We start from the raw sequence: 22741 nt of genomic DNA, 5'->3' as shown, positions 1-22741 counted from the left end.
GAAAAATAGTAACGGACCGCATTTTCTTCTTAGTAACTGTAACGGCGTTGTAATGATAGGAATAGTAATTAGTTAGATTACTCGTTACTGAAAAAAGTAACGCCGTTAGTAACGCCGTTACTTGTAACGCCGTTACTTGTAACGCCGTTATTCCCATCACTGGTCATGATAGACCGGGACTTATGATAACCAATAAATTTATATTGCATTCAATGTTAAAATAATGTAAACAATCCACCAACAGCACAGACAGTTTATCATTGCTCTCTTTTTTCCAGCAACTCCACTTGAGCCTCAGCTTATTAACACATTTTATGGCCACCTAAATGGCATCAATTATCTGTTGCTGCTGTAACTTCTGTCATACATTGGGAGATGGATGGATTGGACAGGTTGGATGGGTTGTTGTCCCCCAATAGCTCATCCAAGTTAGACAGAGTCACTGACACGAATGAAGTTAAGCACTATAGACTGTTCATTTTATTACTCTTTTGTATTCTGTTGTTTGCTGCCACTCCTCCCCTTTTTGTCTCCTTTCCAAGGATTTAACATGAAAACCTGTGATACTAAACTACTGTGTTCTGTGTTAAAAAATAATTTTATATTATTAAAGATAATTTTAAATTAGCAAAAAACCATTTCGATTGTTTCAAATATATAACAAAAGATCCAGAAAAAATGTGTTACAACAGAAATAGGTGTGATTCCAAATCTAATTCTGTATATATTTTTAATTAATTCACTTATGTCACACTAAGTTCATTAAAAAGTAGAAAAAAGTAAATTACGTAAAGTATAATTGAACCTTTTAAAAAAAATATGAATTAGTTATAGAGAACATGCTACAACAAAATTCTTTTTCTGCACTTTTAAGCTGTCTCAAATGATTTGTGTCAGGCTCGCTCCACAATGTTGACCTCAGGGCATTTGCATCCATACCATCTGCTGCCAAACTCTTTGTTCTTCGAATTGATAACAATGGTTCTTTGGGATCTTGTATTTTCTATGTTTGTATTTTGCATGTTATCACAATGAGATGCTACAGTCTTACAGTTATAAACAATAAAGAAAATACATCACAAAATAAATGTGAAATAAAGGAGTATCAGTAAATGTAGATTTATAAAAACGGACTGAAATTGTGAAGTCAGATCACTCTAATCTGTATCCCTGTAGTCAAAAAGAAGAGGATTATATATTTAGTCGCAGTAACACAAACACACACACACATACTGTCTCATACACACACACACACACACACACACACACACACACACACACACACACACACACGCACGCCTTGCACAAGGGGGTAATAGTCAGAGAGGATTATCCATCCCCCATCGCTACGCAGGATTAGGTGCAACCTTCTAATCTCTCAAGCATTACAACTTCCTGATGTACAGCCAATCAGGGCTACAGTCCCATTTCTCTAGCCAATCACATGCTCCTCAAGAACCCCACAAGTCAACTCAAACCAGCTCCTCATGTGGCAGTTACAAGTGCTTTGGCTCCCTTACTTATCAACATTTTATTCTCACTTTTTAATATTTTACTTATTTTTTCTCACATATTAGCTTAGCTGTGCACACCTTTGCTATAAATGTAATGTTTTATGAATGTTACTGTAGGAGTGTTTGCTAAAAATTCACAGTGATCACATTTAATAATTTTAACAAAGACAGTCTGCATTTTTAAATTAAGGTCATATTTGGATGGACCTGAACTGCGAGGTGTAACAACCAATAGCTGTCCGAATCTAATGGTGAAATCTGATGGGGAAAATTGCCAGACTTTAGAAGCAGTTGCAAAATAAAGGGACTGATAAATGAATACAGAACTAATATTGGTATTTTTGCATTATATTATACCAGACAGTGTTGTGTAAGCCAGTGTACAAGAATTTGCCATGTTGTTGATGTAAATAAAATTGTTAATTTTATCAGACAGTTTGTACTTTTGTAGACCGAATATGGTGACATAGGCTACCACACAGCTATCGGGTGGGCAAAGGACTTACACCTTTGAGTATAGGGCTAAAAGCAAGACGTTTTTTGTGACACTCTCAGATCCAGAATGGATGGAAGATCTTGCATTTGCTTTTGATGTGACTGCATTAATGAATGAACCACATCCAAACTGTCAAAGGCCTATTTGCACATGAAATGTACAGCCTGGTGAAAACATTCATGAGACAGTGGCAGTTTCTTTAAAGCCAAATCCGAGGTCACATTTTTACTGACATGCCAACACTGAATATGTTAGTTCTCTTTGGATCTAAATTGATATATGAACAAACATTCTCAGTGATGTAATTTGCCAAATCCAGACACAGATTCTCTCTCAGTGATAATCATGTCTATTGTACATTTCATTACCTAATTATAATTACGAGTAGCATTTTATGAAGAGATCAAATTAAAACTGAACAGATTTGAGGTCAGCTTGGAACAATCCTCATATTGATGCATCCAATGTGTCAAAAACATGATTTGAGTTCAGTTTATGCACACAGTCTTAGTTTCTCATGTGACCCCTTGGGGAAATTAATTGCCCTCCTTTGATCCAAAGGAACAAAAAACAAACTCGAAACAGAAAAAAAAATGATGAGCTTATCACTAGTCTGTTTTTCAAAGTTATAACTTCTTGGTGTTTAAAAAAAAAAACAGCACAGCACACAACACATTTCACACTTCAGTCATAAATCACTGTCAATCTGTGGTGAATATCATGTCAGCAAATGATTTTTAATGTAGGAATGAGAGCAGAAAAAGCGCTTGTTGTCTACATTAACATCTAGAGGGAGAGTGCTCGCTCTGTCACTTATCTTATCTCGGCTGGCGGGAAGTTGCTGTGTGGCTGTCAAACAGGCATTAGTGGGATGCCGATTCAGGCCGTTTCCTGTCAAACTGTCACCACTGGCTGATTTTAATGCTCCATCTCTGATTGCTTCTTCCAGAGTGAACAGAATTCTGCTCTTTGATACTTTTGTGGAGCTGGTAGTATTGATTTTCATGTGAACTTTTGGTCGACAAATGAGAGGATAAAAGAACATTTCAAGGCTCTTGTATCCTGTCATGTGTTAAATTATATACTCCCAGAACTTTTCACTCTTGCCTTCTGCCTCTTGACTGATTGAGCAACCCGATTAAGCCATCCAGACCTGTTTAGTGATTAACAGTTCAGTTCATTTAATGTAATATTTGTCTACTGTTTATCTCTCATATAGTTCTCGGTAAGAACTGCTAGATGGAAGATTTATCAAGCTATATTTTGCCCTCAGCTTGGTCTGTTCTGCTTATCTTTCTCTCTCTCGTGTTATCAAGAGCCAGTGACAAAAATAGAGATAACACAGCTAGGAAATATTATCGGACTATTGTCTGTAGCTATTTCTATCTCCAGTTAGCTTATCTATTTGGGCACAATAGAAAAATAGGACAAGGAAAACAGCAAACATCTCATTCCCATTTGTGTTTTTTATTTATGCATACATATTAGGATGTGTTCATCTCTCTGTGTGCAGGCATTCATTTGTGGATTTTCGCCTTTATATAAGTCATTGAATTTGTGCATCTTTGTGTGTGTGTGTGTGTGTGTGTCTGTGTGTCTATCTTTGTATTAGCATTTGTATTGCTTCTGTGTGTGTAGTGACCCAGAATGTCTTGACAATATAAAGTCATGAGCTGGAGATGAAGGTCCCAAATGAAAACTTCTAAAAGCAGAGATGCTGAATCTTAAAACAATAGGTACATCCTAACTCTCAGACTGACGCAGGATGTGTCAGGTTACACACTAAGGAGAAGACGTAAAGAATTTTTTTTTCGAAGTATTAATCTATTACAACCACAGGAAAATCTATTAAATGTTTTCTTGTTATAGCTTCACATTGAAAAGGTGTATAGCTTGGAAGAGTTTGTGAAGGCTTTACTATTTCGGCAAACCTCTTTGAATTTTAGAGATCAAACGCCAAGTGTGCGATAGATTTGTTTTTAAACTAAAACGTATTTTTTCCCTTCTTCATTCATTCTTAACAGATTTTAAAAATTATACTGAATTTCCACGCAAACCATTAGACACTGTGACTTAACTTTCAAGCATCAGCTAACAGAATGAGGCACCTGAATACGCTTTTTTGTGACCTGCATGAACTGCAGGAGTAAAGAGCTGTTATGCAGTCACATAACTAGATAAAAAGCTCACTGACTAAGGTTTAAGACAATATCTTGGAAATTATTGTTTCAGATTATAATTAAGTGAATGAAAACAGTGTGTTGAATGTGTGTTATGTTATCTTAAAAGTCAAAATTATGGTTCAGTCGTTGATCGGAGTAGGGCTTCATAGATTGGGTCCAAGCAAGGAAGAGTTGTGATTCACTTCAGTCATTGTCCTTTAAGCTTCAAGCCCACAGAAAGCTGTATTGCCTTTGTTCTCTGAGTTAGCACTCTGCACTAACATGCTCTGCTGTGACTAACTTCAACCTTTTAACTTGGTTAGTGGTAGGTACCAGCTAACGGTGGATCTTCTGCGGGATGTCGCCTTGTTGCGATCAGAATTTATTTTCGTGTGTCTATTTGCAGAGCTTGGAGAGGTCTGATCAGGCCTCTGCCAGTAAAGTCAGAGCAGTAAAGAGCAGCCTCACCTCAGAAGTGAGAGTGGAAAAGAAACCGGGAACAATGACCAGCTGTGATTTTGTCTAGCTGGTAAAAGGTGTCAGTTTACAGATGCAGGAGGTGGCCTTTCACCTCCTAGGGCCATGAGGTAGTATTTATAGCACACAAATGAATGGAGCTATTGCCTTCGTCATAGCTCCTACGAGCGACAGAAAAGAATCAGCAAATGGCAAGAACAGGTGCATTGCGTGCCATAAAAATGTTTGTTAATGTGTAAAGCTGCAGTGTAGATAAAACAGAGTTTTACTGCTCCAATCCATGGATCCGTATAAATAAGTCCTAACAAAGCAGTGGAGGGGGGGAGGTAGATCTGGGCTTTAGAAGAAACCAGTAATGTTCAAGTGAATTGTTCATGACTATACCAAAAAGGGGAAAAAAAGCAATGAAAACGCTACAGGACACCTTAAACAAGGTTTTTTTTATCTATACAAAACGCTTGTAGCAGAGAGGTAAACAATGTGAAAATCCATTAAAGAGCAGAAAGAGCAAATACCTCACATAGTCTGTTCTTAATTCAACAGGACAGAGAACACTGACGCTAAGATGGTGAAGAATGAAGACACTGCATGTTCTCTAATAAAACAAACAGGAGCACAGAGAACAAGAATGGAAAATGGCAAAACTCAATAGAAATAGCATTCTAGATTGCACAAAGGCTCTTCAATAAACGTCCTTTATTTTCATAAGCCTTGGCCATGATTCCAAAAGCTGCAGCGAGGCGTCATACACCCACAGTGTGTTTGTAGTAGGCTTGACTTCTGAGTGGAAGTTATGACTTTTAGTATTCACAAACATTTGTCTTCTGTGTTTGTTTGGACAAAATAAATACAGTATTATGTTACCATGCATTGCACAGACACACAAACACCTGCACAGATATAAAATTACAGGGAGTGATTTCAATATAAGATGCTCTTTTAAATGTTTTTAGACAAGTTGGTGACAAGTTGTAAAAAATACTTTTTACTTTGTCATATAAACATAATATCAAATGTTAAAAACTCATAAATAAATATTTAAAGCATATAATCTTTAGCTACAATTAATAAGCAGTTTAAAAAGAGTGTTTCTCACTTTGGAGTGTTAAGATGGGTATTTATGAATAAAAAGCCATACTGCTCCTTATGACTACAGATTAGAATGTTATTCTCAAATTATTACCACCCAGAGGGAAATTTGCTAATGTGCCGCTTGGGTAAAGAGCTGTGGTAATCTCTTTCAAGTTGTAAACACAAGCACATAGATCTGAATGAGTTCAAACTTTGGCTAACAATTGCCACTTGTTGCTATGTAAGTGATTAGCTAGCAACCTAAAACAGCTCAGTTAAACTGACCAACTTTAAGGAGTGGATATAAAGTGAATGAGCTTGATTGGGATGTCTAACCTGAGCATCTGACTTAGTGGAATAATGATAACAAGCGTTGCCTTGAACTGACTAAATTGAGGCAGTTATATCACCAGCCAATCCCATTTGCATTGGAGCCATTCAAGTTTACCAGAGCTTGCTGTGCTACGATTAATTCACAATCCTCTTGCATACAATGCATCGCGTTTTGGTAAATGTAGCATAGTAAGCCCACAGCTTCGAACATTCTGCTCTGACTGTATAGCACAGAATGGTAGCTTCATCAGTATTCATCAGTATAGGAATTTGAAAAGGTCAGCTATGTCACAAAGACAAAATCTTTCAGAAATCCCAATAGCAGAACTATAGTTATCAATATTTCTGTGTTGATCAGTCTGGAACTGATACCAATGTAATACCCACCCCTATTTATGTGTTCCTGTTCTATTTTCCTCACCTTTCACTTTCCCCTTCTCCTGTTCCTTTGATCATTTCCTTCCATTTCTACTTTGTCATCTATTTACCATTCTCACTTTCTCCTTTCCTACCCACTAATTCAATCACGCACTAACTCACACATATGTCTGCCTTCCCTCTGGTAAGTTATCCCTCAAAGACACACACTCTATTACCCAAGATGCACTGCCCCGCTGCGCGCCTGCCTTTTCATTGGCCAATAAAACAACCTGAGCTTTATAGCTCTACCAATTCCAAGTACATCAACTGTAAAGGGAGAAAGAAGAATAGTGAGGAAAAACAAGGAAATTGTGAAGAAAAGGGAGGAAGAGAAAAAGAGAAGAGTGGCTAGAAAGAGGAAATACCCTGTAAAGGGTAGAAGACGGAGAGAAAGCAAGAGTCTACTGCTCAATATGGAAAGAAATGTGAGTGGGTAAGATGAGAGAAAAAGAGAGACGGGGAGAGCATAAAGCCTATAAAAATATAGAGAGCCATTCATGACTTATAAAATAACAGCCATCGATGTGCAAACCAAAACTGCAGCGTAGATGAAAGAGATGATATTTTATTGTTCCAGCCCCCAAGTCCCAGCCTGTATAAATAGCTATTGATTCACCATGTTTTATTCAGCCAGCCAGGCGAACTTTCGGGCCTGGGAGACGTCAGCTGGTTGTTGAAGGCAAAGCTGCTGCTCTGTCTCGGGTTTTTCTGCTGCGTTTTAGACTGTTATCTTCTATTGGCTAAAGGTTTTGTCCCAGGTTCCTCAATCTGAGAGGCACTTTAGTCATCTGTCTGGTTTGTAGCAGGGGAGTAATGTGTCGGGAAAGTGGAGGAGAAAACTTCTTATCATTTTACCATCTCAGGTCACTGGCAATAAAACTGACGAAAAAACAAAAAAAGAAGGAAGACTAGTAGAAGTATTGTTTGTGGCTTTAGGCCCTTATTTCAACTTTGGAGGGTTTTGAGGTAGTTCGATTTTAGCCAGAAAAGAGCAGCGGCCTCCAAATATCTAGACAAGGTAGAGTTTCAGTCTCGCATTAAATTCACAATAGAAGCAAAGAGCTACTGGACATAATGGGAACATTCATTCATGTCAGACCTTCTGATCTCTTTTCTAACTATTGCTATCCATAGGAACAGCTTTTCACTAGGGGACAGTGGCAATCCTAATGCATCAAATACCACAGACAAATGAGCTCAAACTAACTATGAATCTTTTTTTTCTACTTATGAATAACATGAATGTACTGTAGCTTCTGCATCATCATATGTCCAAGTCTGGGGCAGCCTTTCTTTTTTCTCACATATTTACATGGTCTCCCTTACTTTGCGTCTTTCCTTTCTTCTGCTCTGTCCTGTCCTTGCTCTTTGCATTTGTATTTCCTCCGGCACATCCATCCAAAGCCACATATTCACACAGTACTACAGCCTGGGGCCTAGTTGAAGTGATGCACCCAGCTGTCAATGCCTTTGATTTGACTGTTAATGGGCTGACGTGGACCACCCAGTGTCCATGATTTTGAATTCCTGAATTCGTCCTCCAACAAATGTGCTATTTAACTCTAACACACTCCCATGCACACTCGCAGCTACCCATTTTCCCTTAGCTTCTATCCACATCACTTGTTTCTTTTCATGTCCTTGCTTACTTTTCCTTATTCATTCTTGTTCAGTCTTGTTTTTATCTTCCTCTTTATCACCATTATTATTTTCATCATTGTCTTCTTTTGTACTCACCCCCACTAATCTGCTTTGAGTGTATATCAATTCAGTGTTCTCATTTTAAATTGAGAGTAATGGTGCTAAAGATTATCAATACATTAAATTAAAACCCCTCCTGGAATCCATAATCCATCACTGTTTGATTGCGCAAATGTGTTTGTGTCTAAATTAGCCTATCATCTATTCATTGCATTTCTGTGTTCGAAAACTTTGTGCTGTACTCAGTTTGTTTGACCACCTTTTTCTTTCTTTTCCACCTTTTTCACTATATCTCTTTGTGTCATTCTTTGCTGTTCATTCTGAAATATGACATATTGTCTTTATTCCTGAATGCAAACTGAAGAGGTTATAGTCATGCTGTTCCTCAACAACAGTTCTGTTGTTTTTTTCCCTCTGTCTCCCTCAAAGTGTTTTTATTCTTACTCAGTTATTTCTGTTTATTATGCATCTCTTAAGGATCTTTCTCCTTGTTAGTTAATGTGAGTCTGACATTTAGTGATGTGATCTTTTCTGTTTTTGTAGCCATAGTTACGATGGTATGATGCTGTGATGCACTAGTGGTGGTGGGAAAGTTTTCCTTTGAGAATTTGGGGTTGACCGTGTTGCCTTTACAGAGCATTTAGTCATGAAATCGAAAAATTAGAAGACAACTAAAAGGAAACATGAGCCTTTCTAGGTGAGGTAGCTCTGCAAGTTGGCAAAAGATTTTGCATTGGTTGTGGTTTCCACCTCACCAAGTGCCTTATGGCTCACTCGTCTTGTTGTTTCTGTCTCTCTGGTTCAGTCTCCTGCTCTACCTGCCTCTTTGTTTTCACCTTCACACTTTATCCAGTACTTTTTTTCACACTTTGTGGCTAAAAGACAAACAGATATGTACTCGGACAAGCACTTACACACAACCACAAAGTGCTGAAATGTGTTTGGAGTTGATTTGCTTTTAATGTGTTTTTTCCCACCACTCAATAATCTTTTGTACTGACTGTCATTCACAATGACAGCTGTCCTCCTGTGTTTTATCGTGCGTGTTTGTGTGTGCCCATGTGTGCAGTCATTGATGGTTTCACAGTGTGGAAACTTGCCAGTAGCAACACCACGACAGACATTGACAGTTCTTTTAACAGAAGAACTATTTTAGTGTTTCTGCCAGTTTAATGGTTACGGGTCAATTTGCTCAATTTGTTCCAGTCTCAAAGTGGAGATCATGGAGAGACACACAGACCTATTGTAAAGAGCCACCATCTCTTGAACTCCAAAAATTGATTTGTACTGCATTTAGCAGACAATTTAATAACTGATGATTGATTTACTGGATTTTTTAGATGTGTCAGTGGAGGTGTTTGGAAGACGGTGACTCTGAATTTAAAGCTTACTTTCTTTTGTTTTGTTTTTTTGTTTTTTTGTGATTTGAAGATTAAAAAATAGAAGAAAGAAAATCAATCTATTTTGATATACTTTACAGGTTAAAATTGCTGTTTATACCATAACATATTTTACACTCTAAGACTGTACTTAAGCTGGCATTTTTGAAACTAAATCACTCAAATGAAATGTCTAATGGGAAAATTGAACATTCATGTTGACAAAAGAATGATCAAAGATTGCAATTCCCCTCAGGCCATGTAGCATTTATAGCATTTTTCATTTTATTGGTTGGTTGTACAGCCAACTGTACACCAGTTGTACATCAGCAAATCCAAAGAATGCTGCTGCATGCCTGCGTGTACAATTAGATGAATGCATAAAAGTGTTCTTTTTTAATTTTGAAGCATTATTCAACCGAACCAAACTCCTTATGGATAAAAAAACAAAAACAGTTATTATTGATTGAAATCAAGCATTATAAACATTGGTTTAAACAAATTGATATCTAAAACCTCAAGTGCAACGTTAAACCAAACCTGCTTGTTTCTTCCTTTAAAAAAATAAATAAATAAAAGATATTTCAGTTATGATAAAATTAAATCCGCTATCATTTGTTTATTTAAATTGCATGAGTGAAACAAATGTAAACAGATGAATAAATAAAGCTGAATTATGTAAGTGCATTTAAATGTAACATTTTCCCATCTACCTCTAGATTACCTATAAGGCACTGAGCTCCTTGGACCCCAGTGCTGATCTGACAACCCAGCGGGGACGGGTTTTCAAGCTGAGGAATGAGACCCACCATCTGTTTGTTGGGCTGTACCCGGGAACCACCTACTTCTTCACCCTTAAAGCATCTACCAACAAGGGCTTTGGTCCGCCTGTCACTACCCGCATAACCACCAAGATTGCAGGTAAACATTACTGTTAGGTGTTATTTGCTTCTTGAAACATTAATACCACATACAGACAGTAGAAGCTTGTTTATTAGACAGCCTGTGTGCTGACATGTCAGTCAGTTGCACTATAAATATGCATTTTAATTTGTGTCTCTCTTTGTCTGAATGACCATTTGGTTGTTCTCCCATCTGGCTTTTTATCTGGCTTTGTAACCCCTTGTTTGTGTCACCCGCCTCGGTCCATAGAAAATGTCAGTCGCCGCACAAAAAAAGGAAAAACAATCAACTTTTGTGGCAAGAATTGTGAAGTGCCCTCATATGTTAATACAGCTCTTTATTCTTGAATGGGAGAACATTATCATTTCAACTGTTTAGAGAAGGCTATGCTGCGATGCCTAAATGACAGAATGACTGATGCTAAATAAAACCCTTCAGCTCATTCTTTGTTATCTAAATCTCTCTGTGTGCCTTTCTGATTTCACATTTTGCCTTTTTTTTCAACAATTCTCCTGTAAGCCCTTTACAAATCTTTTACTGGATTGTCTCTCCTTTGTGGTTTGTTTGTTTAGCTAATTAGACCTCATTGAGGGAGTTGTGACCTTTGAAAAAAAACAAAAACAAAACAGAAAGCTCTGAGGAGAAACTCCCTGTAAGTTTGTGCTAAACCGATAAACTCTTATGGTTACAAGTCAACTTTATACAGAAGGAACTCTGAATAAGTATCACATTACTGAGAATAATTTTAATTTAGGAATGAATACAAAAGCTGCAGAGTAAAATATGAACATTTAGAAATATAAACCACTCTGTATTTCACTGAACGCTTGTCACCTCCACATACATCCAACTCATTACATAGTTGACTAGCATATCAAGATATGAAGCACAGATCTTGTGCTTTCACTGTATGTGCCAAAAGAGTCTCTGTATTCAAACCACTTCATGTTCATTCACTTATCTGTATTCAGTCCTGGAGTCTGTTAAGTGCCACAACAAGTGTCCACTCTTTTACTTAAAAAAAGCAGTGTGGTTTATAAAAAACGTGGCCTGAAATTGTTTTCTGTTAACGACACTATTCAACTTAGTTCAATTCCATTCGGTTTTATTGATATAGCGCCAAATCACAACAGCAGTTGCCTTAAGCTCTTGATATTGTACATAAAGACCCTACAATAATACAACCCAACAATAATACAGTAAACTACAATATACACTAACATGTGTTGACAGTATACACGTCACTTCTATTCCCTATAATATAAAAAAAACCCAAAATGTGGGTTTGTGGCTTAAAGCCAAGTGTGAATATACCACTGAATCCAGACTTGTCACAGTGCTGCTGTACACGATGAAGTCCTGACTGATCTAGAAGATGAATGTGTAATGTGTTAACAGTATGTTTTAAGTGTTGTCCTATCTGTCAACACCTACAGTGATTTTTAGTGTGACCTTTCCACCGAGCCTCCGTTCTTCCATCATCCTTTCAAAACTTAACAACACATTGCCAAGAGGGACAAAAAGGAAACGTGGTGCCTCCACACATAACAGATATGTCTTCTTCCAAATGTCACGCCATCACCAATCTTTATTATCTCGTTCAGGAGCTACAGGATGAAGAGATTTAAATTAAATGCTGCAGACACATAGAGATGGATGGACAGAGTGGCGGGGGTAGGATTCATGTTAATAACCTGAATGCCATACCAATCAGGAAAAAAAGTGTTGATGTTCTACTCAGACATTTATATGCTGCACCTCCAGTATGAGGGCATGACAGATGTGAAATTAAAATTTGAGTGTAATAGAATGTCTGTGAAGCCCTCTGCGGTGAAGCATACGTCTACTTTTTCTTTATCTTTATACATCCTGATAGTGTCATTCTTGTTGAGATATACTGTAATGTTAAAAAAACAAAACATTTCATAGCAATCTAGCATTTACATATTTTAACTCAGGGATTTGACATACACATGGCAGGGTGCTTTTTTCTTCCGTTGTCGAGTCACAGGAATGAAATATAGCTGGCTTTGCCATATGCAGGTCCGTGTTTGTCAGTGACGAAGAAGTAGACCTCAAATGTTTTTGGGTTTTTTTAGACTTCTTTCTTTATTTAAGTTACATTTAATAGTTACATTAACCCTTTAAAGGCCAGACCATAAAAATTTTTTGTATTTGTATTAGAGCTGGGCGATATAAGATTTTTTCATATCACGATATGTTTTTTTCATTTCAGGCGATAACGATATATATCACGATATAAGCCAAATAACTATATTTGTAAGATTTAAATGTGCCGTTGCTCACAAGTAAAATGTGAAATAATCAGCAGCTTGTTTTGATTTAAATATTTATTTCCCATAATAAGTTCAACAGGGTAGATGTACTTAAGGAACATGAGAATTTTTCAGATAAATAAAGGCAAATATTGCAAACTACACAAAAGGCAGCCGCTAAAGCGTTTAAGTTTCAAAATAGAACAAACAAAACAGACCACTAAATTGTCAATTCCACTTAGAAACAAAATGTTAATTCTAAAAATAAATCTTAGTTTGTTTTACAGAAGAACAGACAAAATTGACTAACTTTTGTCAATATCATATAATCTGAGAACTAAAAGGAAATTTTCAATCTCTCCTTGTTGTATAGCTTTCTTAACTTTCTGAATCCTTTATCATCTGCAACTGAAAATAGTTGTGGATGATCACTATACCTTTCTAATGTCACGTTGTTGTCCCTGGCTCTCTTTCTCTCTCTCTCCCTCCCGCTCTGTTCCTGTGCTACTGCGACTGTAACTACCGCCCCCCCCTCTGCTCAGCGCAAAGCACAAGGCTCGCGCGCGGAGTGAAGCGGAAAAAAAGTGCGAGAGAGAGGGTGAGAGAAAGAAAGAAAAAAACCCACGGCTCGCGATAAGGAGCCGGCTCGCGTCGTTCACGTCAAGCCATTTCGTTCGCGACCGACACATCACTACGAAACACACTTTCCTCCGTTACCAGCGGCTGGCTGCTTCCCAAACCACACATGCGCGGCTTGGCACTTGTGCTGTACGTAACAAGTCACATGACGTGACGCTGCGGCTGTGATTGGTTCGGCTCTGCGCTACTTAATTTGGATTGGCTGTTCTTCTTTTCTTTTCTTTTTTTAAGAGAGCAAGAGAGAGATGAGGTCTATCGCAATAGTTTAATTTTTCTATCGAGAAAAATTTATTTCGCAATACATATCGTTATCGTTTTATCGCCCAGCTCTAATTTGTATACTACCACAAAGGCACTAGAACGCCTTTCTGGTAGTATCTTGCAAAGCACTGCTGGTGTGCATATAAGTCAAGAAACATATTGTATTTCTGTGATTTTATACCTTTACAAACCCTTTGTACAGAGTTACTTTTGGGATTGGTTTTGGGATGTATCGCTACTTCTAAAACATGTGTCATTAGGAGGAGGATGATGGTTGGGCAGCTAGCATGTTCATTTGTTTCAAATTGCAGTCAAACTCTTTTATGAGATATTGGTTTCTTGTTCAATAGGGCACAGTCTCTCTTACAGACAATCCATCAGTCTGAGATGCATAGGTCAAAGATATATCCAAACAGGGATATATCTTCTTTGCTAGGGTCTTGTACATGTGTATAAGCATGCTACAAAGATCAGTGTCTCCAATATGTTCACTGCAGGAATGAATGAGTAAAGGGCAAAGGTCATCTATCTTTGTGTGGGCATCATTGTTCCACTGTTCGATAGTCGAAAGAGGAATGATCCCACAGGCATCAGATTGCATGGCCTTGCCCCATAAAGTTATATGCTCCATCTATTATTTATTAAGCAGGAAGAAAAACCCCAAAATGACAAATGATGCACTGTTACAATGCTTGTAACATCTCAGTATACAAATATATGTCAGTATAGTAGAATTACCTATGGTAACACATGCTTGTACTTTTTCCTTGACATTTATCATATTTACAGTTTTTAAAAGATCTCATATTTTATTCATCATGTGTAAGAACAGTACCTGCTATGTGCTGGCTCTGGGCATGAATCGGTGATGGGCAAAGCACATGTGTCTTTGTGTGGACCTCTTTGCTCCACTGTTTGACAGTCCAAAGAAGCATGATCCCACAGGCATCAGATTGCGCGATTGCTTTGGCCTTGTCACATAAAGTCTTACAGTCCAAAACAAAAACAAATGACAAACCATGTACTGTTACAATTCATGTAAAATGTCAGTATACTAATGTATAGTATACTAAAGTTACCAGAATTCATGTACAATGCTAATAAATCTGCATATTTTGTTCTAGACATTTACTATATTTACACTTATGAAATTATTTTAGCCTTAATTTCATCTGATAGATAAATAAATGTATTATATAAACACCAATGATCAGAAAAGTTGTCATTTATTTTGTAACGAGACATTTTTAGTTGCATTACCTTCAGGTCACAACTTTTATCATGAAGGGACAAATCAACCATATGTTTTTAGAAAATTATTTAAACCTTATAAAACTGTTTTTTTTTTTTTTTGACTTATCATGTTACTTAATTATTTTAATTAAAGGCTTCCTGGAAGGCAGCTAACTAAAAAGGTCTTTCATTTAAGGACAGATTAAGATCCAGTGGGGGTTTTCTGAGAATAACAAAACCATGACATGGCTCAAACAGATTAACTTAATTTCAGTGTATTTTTAAGAAAGGTATAGGGACTCAAAATGTGCTCTACCAAATGACTGACCAGAACCCAGAGCTTTTTAAATGATGCTGGCCAATAAAATCGTCCGTGTAAGGTAACCTGTTTTAAAATTTCAATTTGTTAAACCTTTTCAGCCCCCATGATGCCAGAGTATGAGTCAGAGTCTCCACTTAATGAGACCGAGACAACCATCACTATCTTGCTGAAACCGGCCCAGTCCCGCGGAGCACCTATCAGGTAATTTCTTAACGTTTCTTTATCAATTTTAGTTTCTTTTTCATAGAGTTTCTTTTACTATCCTCTGCTGTCCTACTCACATTTTTCCTCCCAGCATCCCATCTACCTCCCTTTCATTACCCCCCTACTTTTTTCCATTCATGTTCTTTTGATCTTCCTTCAGGGCCCTTTTAGAGCCATTACAGTTACTCACACATATAAGTCTAATTTGTATGCAAAAGAATTCAGAGAATGATTTCTTTTTAAATTTGTCAGTGAAACATTTTGTCATTACTCATTTTGCTTTTTCTAACTTTTTGGCTATTCACTAGTGGAATTGCAACTTCTACTGGACATTGCAGGCCCAAGTGTCTGATACTTTAGCTGGTCACTTGAAACTTTGCTTTAATTTAAGGTTTAAGCCATCAAATTCTTAGCATAAGGAAATGGAAATTTGGATTTTATTGAGCATATTGTACAGAAAACACCGTATTCATAGTTTTATACATAGATATTGATGGTGTTATTAATTTGTGCCACACATGCGAAAACAAGGACTAAACAGTATAAAAGAAAAAAGCCTCAGCATAAACTAACACTTGGAGTGGGTTTTTAGCTTGGCTCACAAAGTGCGTCTGTAATTTGCTGCCACTACCAGTTTTGGTTAACTAAGGCTACGTTCACACTGCAGGTCTTAATGCTCAATTCCGATTTTTTGATCAAATCCGATTTTTTTGTCTGCTTGTTCACACTACACATAAAATGCGACATCAAACGCGCTCTAGTGTGAACGCTCAAAGCGGCCCGCATGCGCAAAAGAAGATGTCACACACAACTCGCTCTGTTTAGACCCAGAGCAAACAATATTGTTTGACTGATTGCCCTTAATATAAAGACTTCGGACTTTATGTTTCCAAATTTTTGCTTTAAGTTATTTTGTTATTTACATAATAATGCAAATAACCTAATAATGATCCTTTTTGCTGTTTTAGAGGAGCGGTGCTTCAAAGGATAGTTGCAGATTTCTGTCAGAATCTGCAGAAAATACAGTAAAAATAAAATGTTCACATTTCTCCAACGTGGTCTTCCTAACAGTTTCACCGGATGGCAAGAAATCATTCGCGATGTCCTATCGGGCGCTTCTCCGGCGCTGATAATTGGCGTCTGTCTTGTGTCAGTGACGTAAAAGACGGATTTAATGCGACTTGACCGTTCACACAGCAGTCGCTTTCTAAAACATCGGATATGTATCGGATTCAGTACCACATACGAAAGTGACCCAGATCGGATTTGAAAATATCGGATTTGTGCCGTTCACACTGTCATACCGTGATCGGATATGGGTCGCATAGGGTCAAAAAAGTCGGATTTGATGCGCTTTCGCCTGCAGTGTGAACGTAGCCTAAAAGACACTTTTAACACAAAATTTAATTAATGGTAATTCTTAGTTTTATCAACATTCAACAAAAAGCCAAACAAGACAAACAGCACCCACCTGTCTCTTAAGGCCCTGGATAAACAGGCCTTGTGACCAGTCAGTGGCAACCATTAGTCACAAGGGAAAAAGTGTGTAATCTGGTGGCTGCAAGTTGCCAGCAGTCAGTGAAATTGACTATATGAGCCTCATTGAGACAGGCCAGTGGCACCTGCTGATCACTAAGGAAAAGTGAATGCTGCAGTGGTTGCTGGAGATTGCTGGGAGTCACTAATCATTGGTTGCAAAGTGGTATCCAATCAAAAATCTTTTGATTGCTTTGGTCTCTAGCAGGTTGCCATGATCAGCAGCAGATTGTTCAGCTTGTCTAGCAACCGGAGAAATCACAAGGTTTGTGGTGCAAGACCATCTTTACAAATGACTTCTCCAATAAACAGATTGTATTTGCATGTTCTGCAAAATCCCTTAGAATGCTTTTATCAGGCACACACACAGAACACACAGGTTTTATTTTCCCAGTCACCAGTCCACTGTATTCACTTCAAAACAAAAGCAGTGAGTGAAGGCACCCAGCTAATTTATTTCTTTTCCTTTTCTCATTTTTTCAGCCAGCATGTTTTTAATTAAAAGTTCACTTTGAACATGTGATCTCATCCATTTAATTGGTGCAGGGGAGAACATTATTCTCGCTCGCCTTTAGGGAAATACAGCTTCGACAATGCTGTGTGGAGAATATATATCACTTCAATTTAGACTTTGGGAAATGGATTTGTGAAATGTGAGTGTGGGTCAGTGGTTTAGCATTAATTTTTGTAAATCCCTTATCATATCTCATCATTAATCACCCACAGATGGCAAATATATCTCATGTTGAATTAGGCTGCACCCTCATCGCTACCATCTTTATGTGTTTATCAACTAGAGATAAGCCCATTAATGTGTTTGCTTATTATGTGTGTTTGGTGCAAGTATTACATGTTTTAAGTGCCAACAGATGTACGTGTGGAAGCAGGAAAAAAAGGCATCTGTTTGTTAATGTGCACACAAATGTTTTTGCTGCAATTGTTTTCTTATTCATCCTGCAGATCAGAGCATCTGAAATTTAGGAGGTTAGATAAGATTTTTTTTTTTATCAAAAAGGCTCTGTAAAGAGAAGCAGCTGTTGAGACACACACTCATGAGATGCACTCTCACACACACATCAGGCTGCATGCTCAGGTGCCTACACGTTCACTTTCACATAAATGCACACAAGCGGAAACCATTGTAAATGTTTACAGTGATTGTCAGTGCAGATATGCACCAGTTGATTAAAATACAGTGCTTAATATTGTGTAGGTCTCCTTCATGCTGCTAAAACAGCTGCTGGGCCTGTCATGGAATCTCTGAGGTTGTCCTGTGGTATATGACAGTGGCACATAACAGATTCTTTGAGCCCAGTGGGTTAAGATTTAGACTTCTGTGGATCTGGCTTGTTCTCGGGCATCTTGAGTCTGGAGGCTGGCTAAGCACCATGGATTCTATTACATTTCTTCAACATGTCTTGATGAGATTTTGCAAAGTGAACAGTGCATTGTCCTGCTGTGCAAAACCACTGACATTGGTGGGTGGTGTTGCCATGATAGTGGCTTGGCTGGAAGGAATATTACTTCAGTGTGACACAAAATGACATCCACATAATATAGTTGCTCCAAAACAGGAACATGAAGGAAATAAGTCTCAAAAATCTTGCAGTTTTACTTGCAAATATATTCATACATACATGCTCCATTGATCAGAGTGCATGACAAAAAAAATGTCTGCAAGCCTCAGCAAAAACACTTTCCAGAAGTATACAGTACCAGTGCCAGTGGAAGGTCTGAAAAAACTTTTCACTGGTACTGATGAGATATATTTATTTCAAGCCTTAACTGTAAACTTCAACTTTAAAGCTTAAACCAAGTTTAAACCAAGTTTTGTCAGTGACAGTAACAGCTGTCTATTTGAGGAAAAACAAACAAACCCCCCCCCCCAAAGAACACACACACATACAGTGTTTTCTTCACTTTTCTAATTCACTTGCTTTATGCTTAATAATCACACAACCATCCACCAGTCTCAGAAAATCCCCTTACTCTAAATGTTCAAGCCGTAAAGGTGTAACATCTCACAAACAGAGTAAAGGTACAATAACACACATACACACACTTATGGATATGTACTCAAAGACATGGATAGTTACAACAGAAGCACACACACACATATAAGGGCTCCCAAGCGCTCGACACACACCCACACATACACAATTCCCTATCCGCTCCTTGTGCTAGGCCCCTGCTTCATCCCTTGTGCAGCCTCTGAAAGCCATTAGTTTGAAATGGATATTTTACCAGAAAGGCAGAACCAGCAAAGAGAGTGACAGTAAGGCAGAGAGAGAGAGACTCATCTTTGGTCATCAGCAATTATCTTTTATGAAAGCTGCCAAACGGGAACAGGGGATAATTGGCCGCGGCCCCCTTCACAGAAACATACATTTCCCTAATTGCGTATAATTGTGAAGTGAGTTCTTGGCGTGGAGGACGGAGGTAATTGCGGAGGGCCGCTGCGTTTGTCCTGACCGCTAAAGGAGCCCTCAGCCATTCATGAAGCCTCTCAGAGTGTAATGGAAACACACATACACATGAAAGCAGCTCCACTGCACAAAGATAGATGTTCATTCAAGTATATAAACACCCCACTGCACATGTGTTAAAATACACACAAGCACAAGCACACCTGCCAAAGCACATACAGGTAAAAGCGCACCTGTTAGAGAGGATGCACACACACGTGCACTTGATGTCCCATAAAGAATATAAGGCAAGAGGACACACTTTTGGACTTTGAAAAAGATCCATTCAAACACACACACACACACACACACACACACACACACACACACACACACACACACACACACACACACACACACACACACACACACACACACACACACACACGTGTATTTTCTTCCTTTAAACTGTACTAGGGTGCTGAATCAGCACAAGAAATGATTTGCCAGGAACTTTGTTTGAAGTTTAGCTTCTAAAGTATATCTGTCATTCAGAAATAAGTGACCCTTATAACAAATTATACGCCTTTTTAATGGTTAGTTTGGGATTTTGTGATTTTTTTCCCCCTCATAGCAGACCTCGGGCCTCTTCTGCTAATGCTTTTATTGTAATAATGAATTTAAAGCACTCTGGAAAATGAAAGCTTTTAATGATGGGAGCTACTGGGGATAGTAAAGTTAAAGTAGAGTTGTCAGTTTTATGTGTTATGTCCCTATTTCACAACAAAGTCTGTCTCTACTGTACAACTGGACTGGACGACTAACAGTTGAAATATTGTCAGTTTATTGTGATTATTTTTTTATTCTTTTCAAAAACTCTGAATGGCTGTCATCGTTGCCACGTAAACCATCTCCTCATAAGTATTGCTTTAGGTAGTGGTAAGTAGATTTGTTCCTGTTTGAGTAAACAACATAAGACACTACTTTTAAAGATGTCATTTATTTTTCCAGCTCCTACCAGCTCGTTGTGAAGGAGGTGCGCAAGTCCAAGACCCGCCGTGCTGCTTCTGAAGCCCCTGAGTGTTTTTCTGTCCCAGTGAGCTTCCGCAATGCCTCCATCTTGGACTCACCCTATTACATTGCTGCTGAATTGCCACCGTCCAGCCTGACGGTGGTGCAGCCCTTCACTGTGGGGGACAACAAGAGCTATGGTGGTTTCTGGAATCCTCCGCTGTCACCTGCCAAGAGCTACAGCATCTACTACCAGGCAATGAGCAGAGCCAATGGGGTGAGTCTCAACTCTCCAGAAGTACCCATCGTAACTAGAAGTAGTATGTTCATATTTTCCATTTGGCCAAATTAGATCTAATTTAAAGTGTAATTAGCAATTAGTTAGTTTACATTTTGGGTTTATCGCCATGTCATTAATAATGGGAATAATTGTGACTTTTGAGGCACACAACACATGGTGTAACAAATTTGATATGAAGCTTTACCAGGATTCACTCATTTTTATTTGTCCTAAAAAGTAATAAAAACAAAATTTAAAACCATTCTTTGGCTAGCAAAAGCAAAAATCAAAACAAAAATATTATTACTCAATCTCAGCAGGTTATAAAAAAAATGCCAACAATTCTGTTCCTTAGTCATTAATGTGACAGCAAGTGATTGAAGTTAGAATACATTTGGAGACAGAGTTGGGCAAGGGCATTTTGTGTGACTTCTCAAGCCTATAGTTTAATATACTGAAGGTCATGTGTTTGCTTATCAGAATAATTAATATAAAAGAACACAATTACAACTCCCTCTGGGAATCCCCACTCCTAGCATTCAGCTGTTGATGTCTGTTTGCTGCCCTTTTTGTCTGGTAATTATACTGTCTGCAAATACAACAACACCTCGCCCACCTCCCGCCACCCGTGTCCTTCTCATAACTCATTCACAACTTCAACTTGGCTTTTGAATTTCCATAATACTCTGAACTCCTGTGGGGGTTATTTTAATTTTCCAACGCCGTAACCACGGTAACTCAGTTTGGAGAGCGAGGCCGGGTGAGCTGGCTGACTGTCGTGATGTAATATCCTCCTCCAGAAAGCAGATTTCCCACAATGCACTCATATGGAGAAAGACTGTGTGCAAGTGGGTGTGTGTAGGGGGGGAATTCTTGCATGACTGAACAAGTGTGACTGTGAGCAGATGAGTATTCATTTAAAAGTGTGAATACTCGCTTGTGTGCCCAACTTTTGTGTATCGTGTGTGCTTTGCACACTTGTACGTGCAGACTCCAAATCCAGTCAAATCAGAGTTCCTTATTTGATTGGATTTCAGTCAATCCAATCAGTTTCAGGTTTGTTTGGATGATGAATTGGGGCATTGTGCGGGTGCTTAGTGGTTAAAACGGAAATAAAAATGCAAGCGCACCTGTGTAGTCGCCTTAAATGGAGGACCACAAGAGCCACAGAAATAGACATGTGTTCATAAAGCATGATTTTTTTTTTTTTACCTGATTATACTTCTCTTTTAAATTTCAAGTGATTGCAACAACCAGAATGGTCTATCGATTTTACTTTCCCAGACAGAAAAATGTCAGATAAATGTTTAATAAGTAAGATTTAAAATGAAGGACTTTACTGCAGTCTGATCAAACCAGTTGAGTTACATGTCAAAAGGAAAAGTCAGTCGTTATTACTACATTACTACATACACTATATAATACATGAGTCGACTTTTGTTGTGATTTGGCATCATACAATTAAAATTGAATTGAATTAAAACATTTTAATTTCAGGCACAAGTCTTTGATGTTTTGTGACTGCATTGCTGTGCAACAGTCTCTTTTTAACTAACCAGGGTTACATGCAGTATACTTCAGGGATCTGAGGTGAGTAAAATCAAGGAGTCAAAACCTCCAAAGATAATTATTAATGTGGATAATAGTGAAATCCTAAAGTGGCAAGAGTAATCATATTGTTCCACAACATTCATTACATATAGGACACAGGACTCCTGAACATGGTGAATGAAAATAGGTTGAACTCAACTGGACTTTTTGAAGGGCACATCACCTTTCTCACACACCCACGCACACAGGCACATGTGCAGACAGACATCAGACACACACACAAAAATCCAGGTCTTGAGTCAGTTGTTATTTTTTTGGAGCCATGCTTGCTACTCAGAGATTAAACTAGCCAGCAGATTCACTATGGACAGTTTTCATCCGCTCTGAAAAAACTGCAGAGCCACATTGGTGCAGAAAGAAGACAGTCAGTATTTATATAATGTATTCTGTAAATTCTGTCTCTGTGTTGCGTTTAGTAATAATATGTGAAAGTGATAGTTTGTCAATCAAGGATTTAAGTTATCTGTAGTCCTCACAAAGTCCTGTGATTTGTTTAATTTCTTTGCT

The 22741-nt window shown here is 38.1% G+C and overlaps 1 protein-coding gene across 4 annotated transcripts in view; it reads left to right on the top strand.

Annotated features, from left to right (window-relative positions):
* Window positions 1–22741, top strand: part of ptprt (protein tyrosine phosphatase receptor type T) — a 313011-nt gene that overhangs the window by 169233 nt on the left and 121037 nt on the right. For all 4 annotated transcript variants that reach the window (XM_039612110.1, XM_039612109.1, XM_039612108.1 and 1 more), the window contains exons 12-14: window positions 10273–10474; window positions 15286–15388; window positions 20344–20620. In XM_039612110.1, coding sequence (XP_039468044.1) covers window positions 10273–10474; window positions 15286–15388; window positions 20344–20620 — 582 coding nt within the window. The remainder of the gene's footprint in view (window positions 1–10272; window positions 10475–15285; window positions 15389–20343; window positions 20621–22741) is intronic.

This window comes from Oreochromis aureus, linkage group 5, assembly GCF_013358895.1.
Source record: "Oreochromis aureus strain Israel breed Guangdong linkage group 5, ZZ_aureus, whole genome shotgun sequence".
Lineage (NCBI taxonomy): Eukaryota > Metazoa > Chordata > Actinopteri > Cichliformes > Cichlidae > Oreochromis > Oreochromis aureus.
This window is presented reverse-complemented; position numbering and strand designations above follow the sequence as displayed.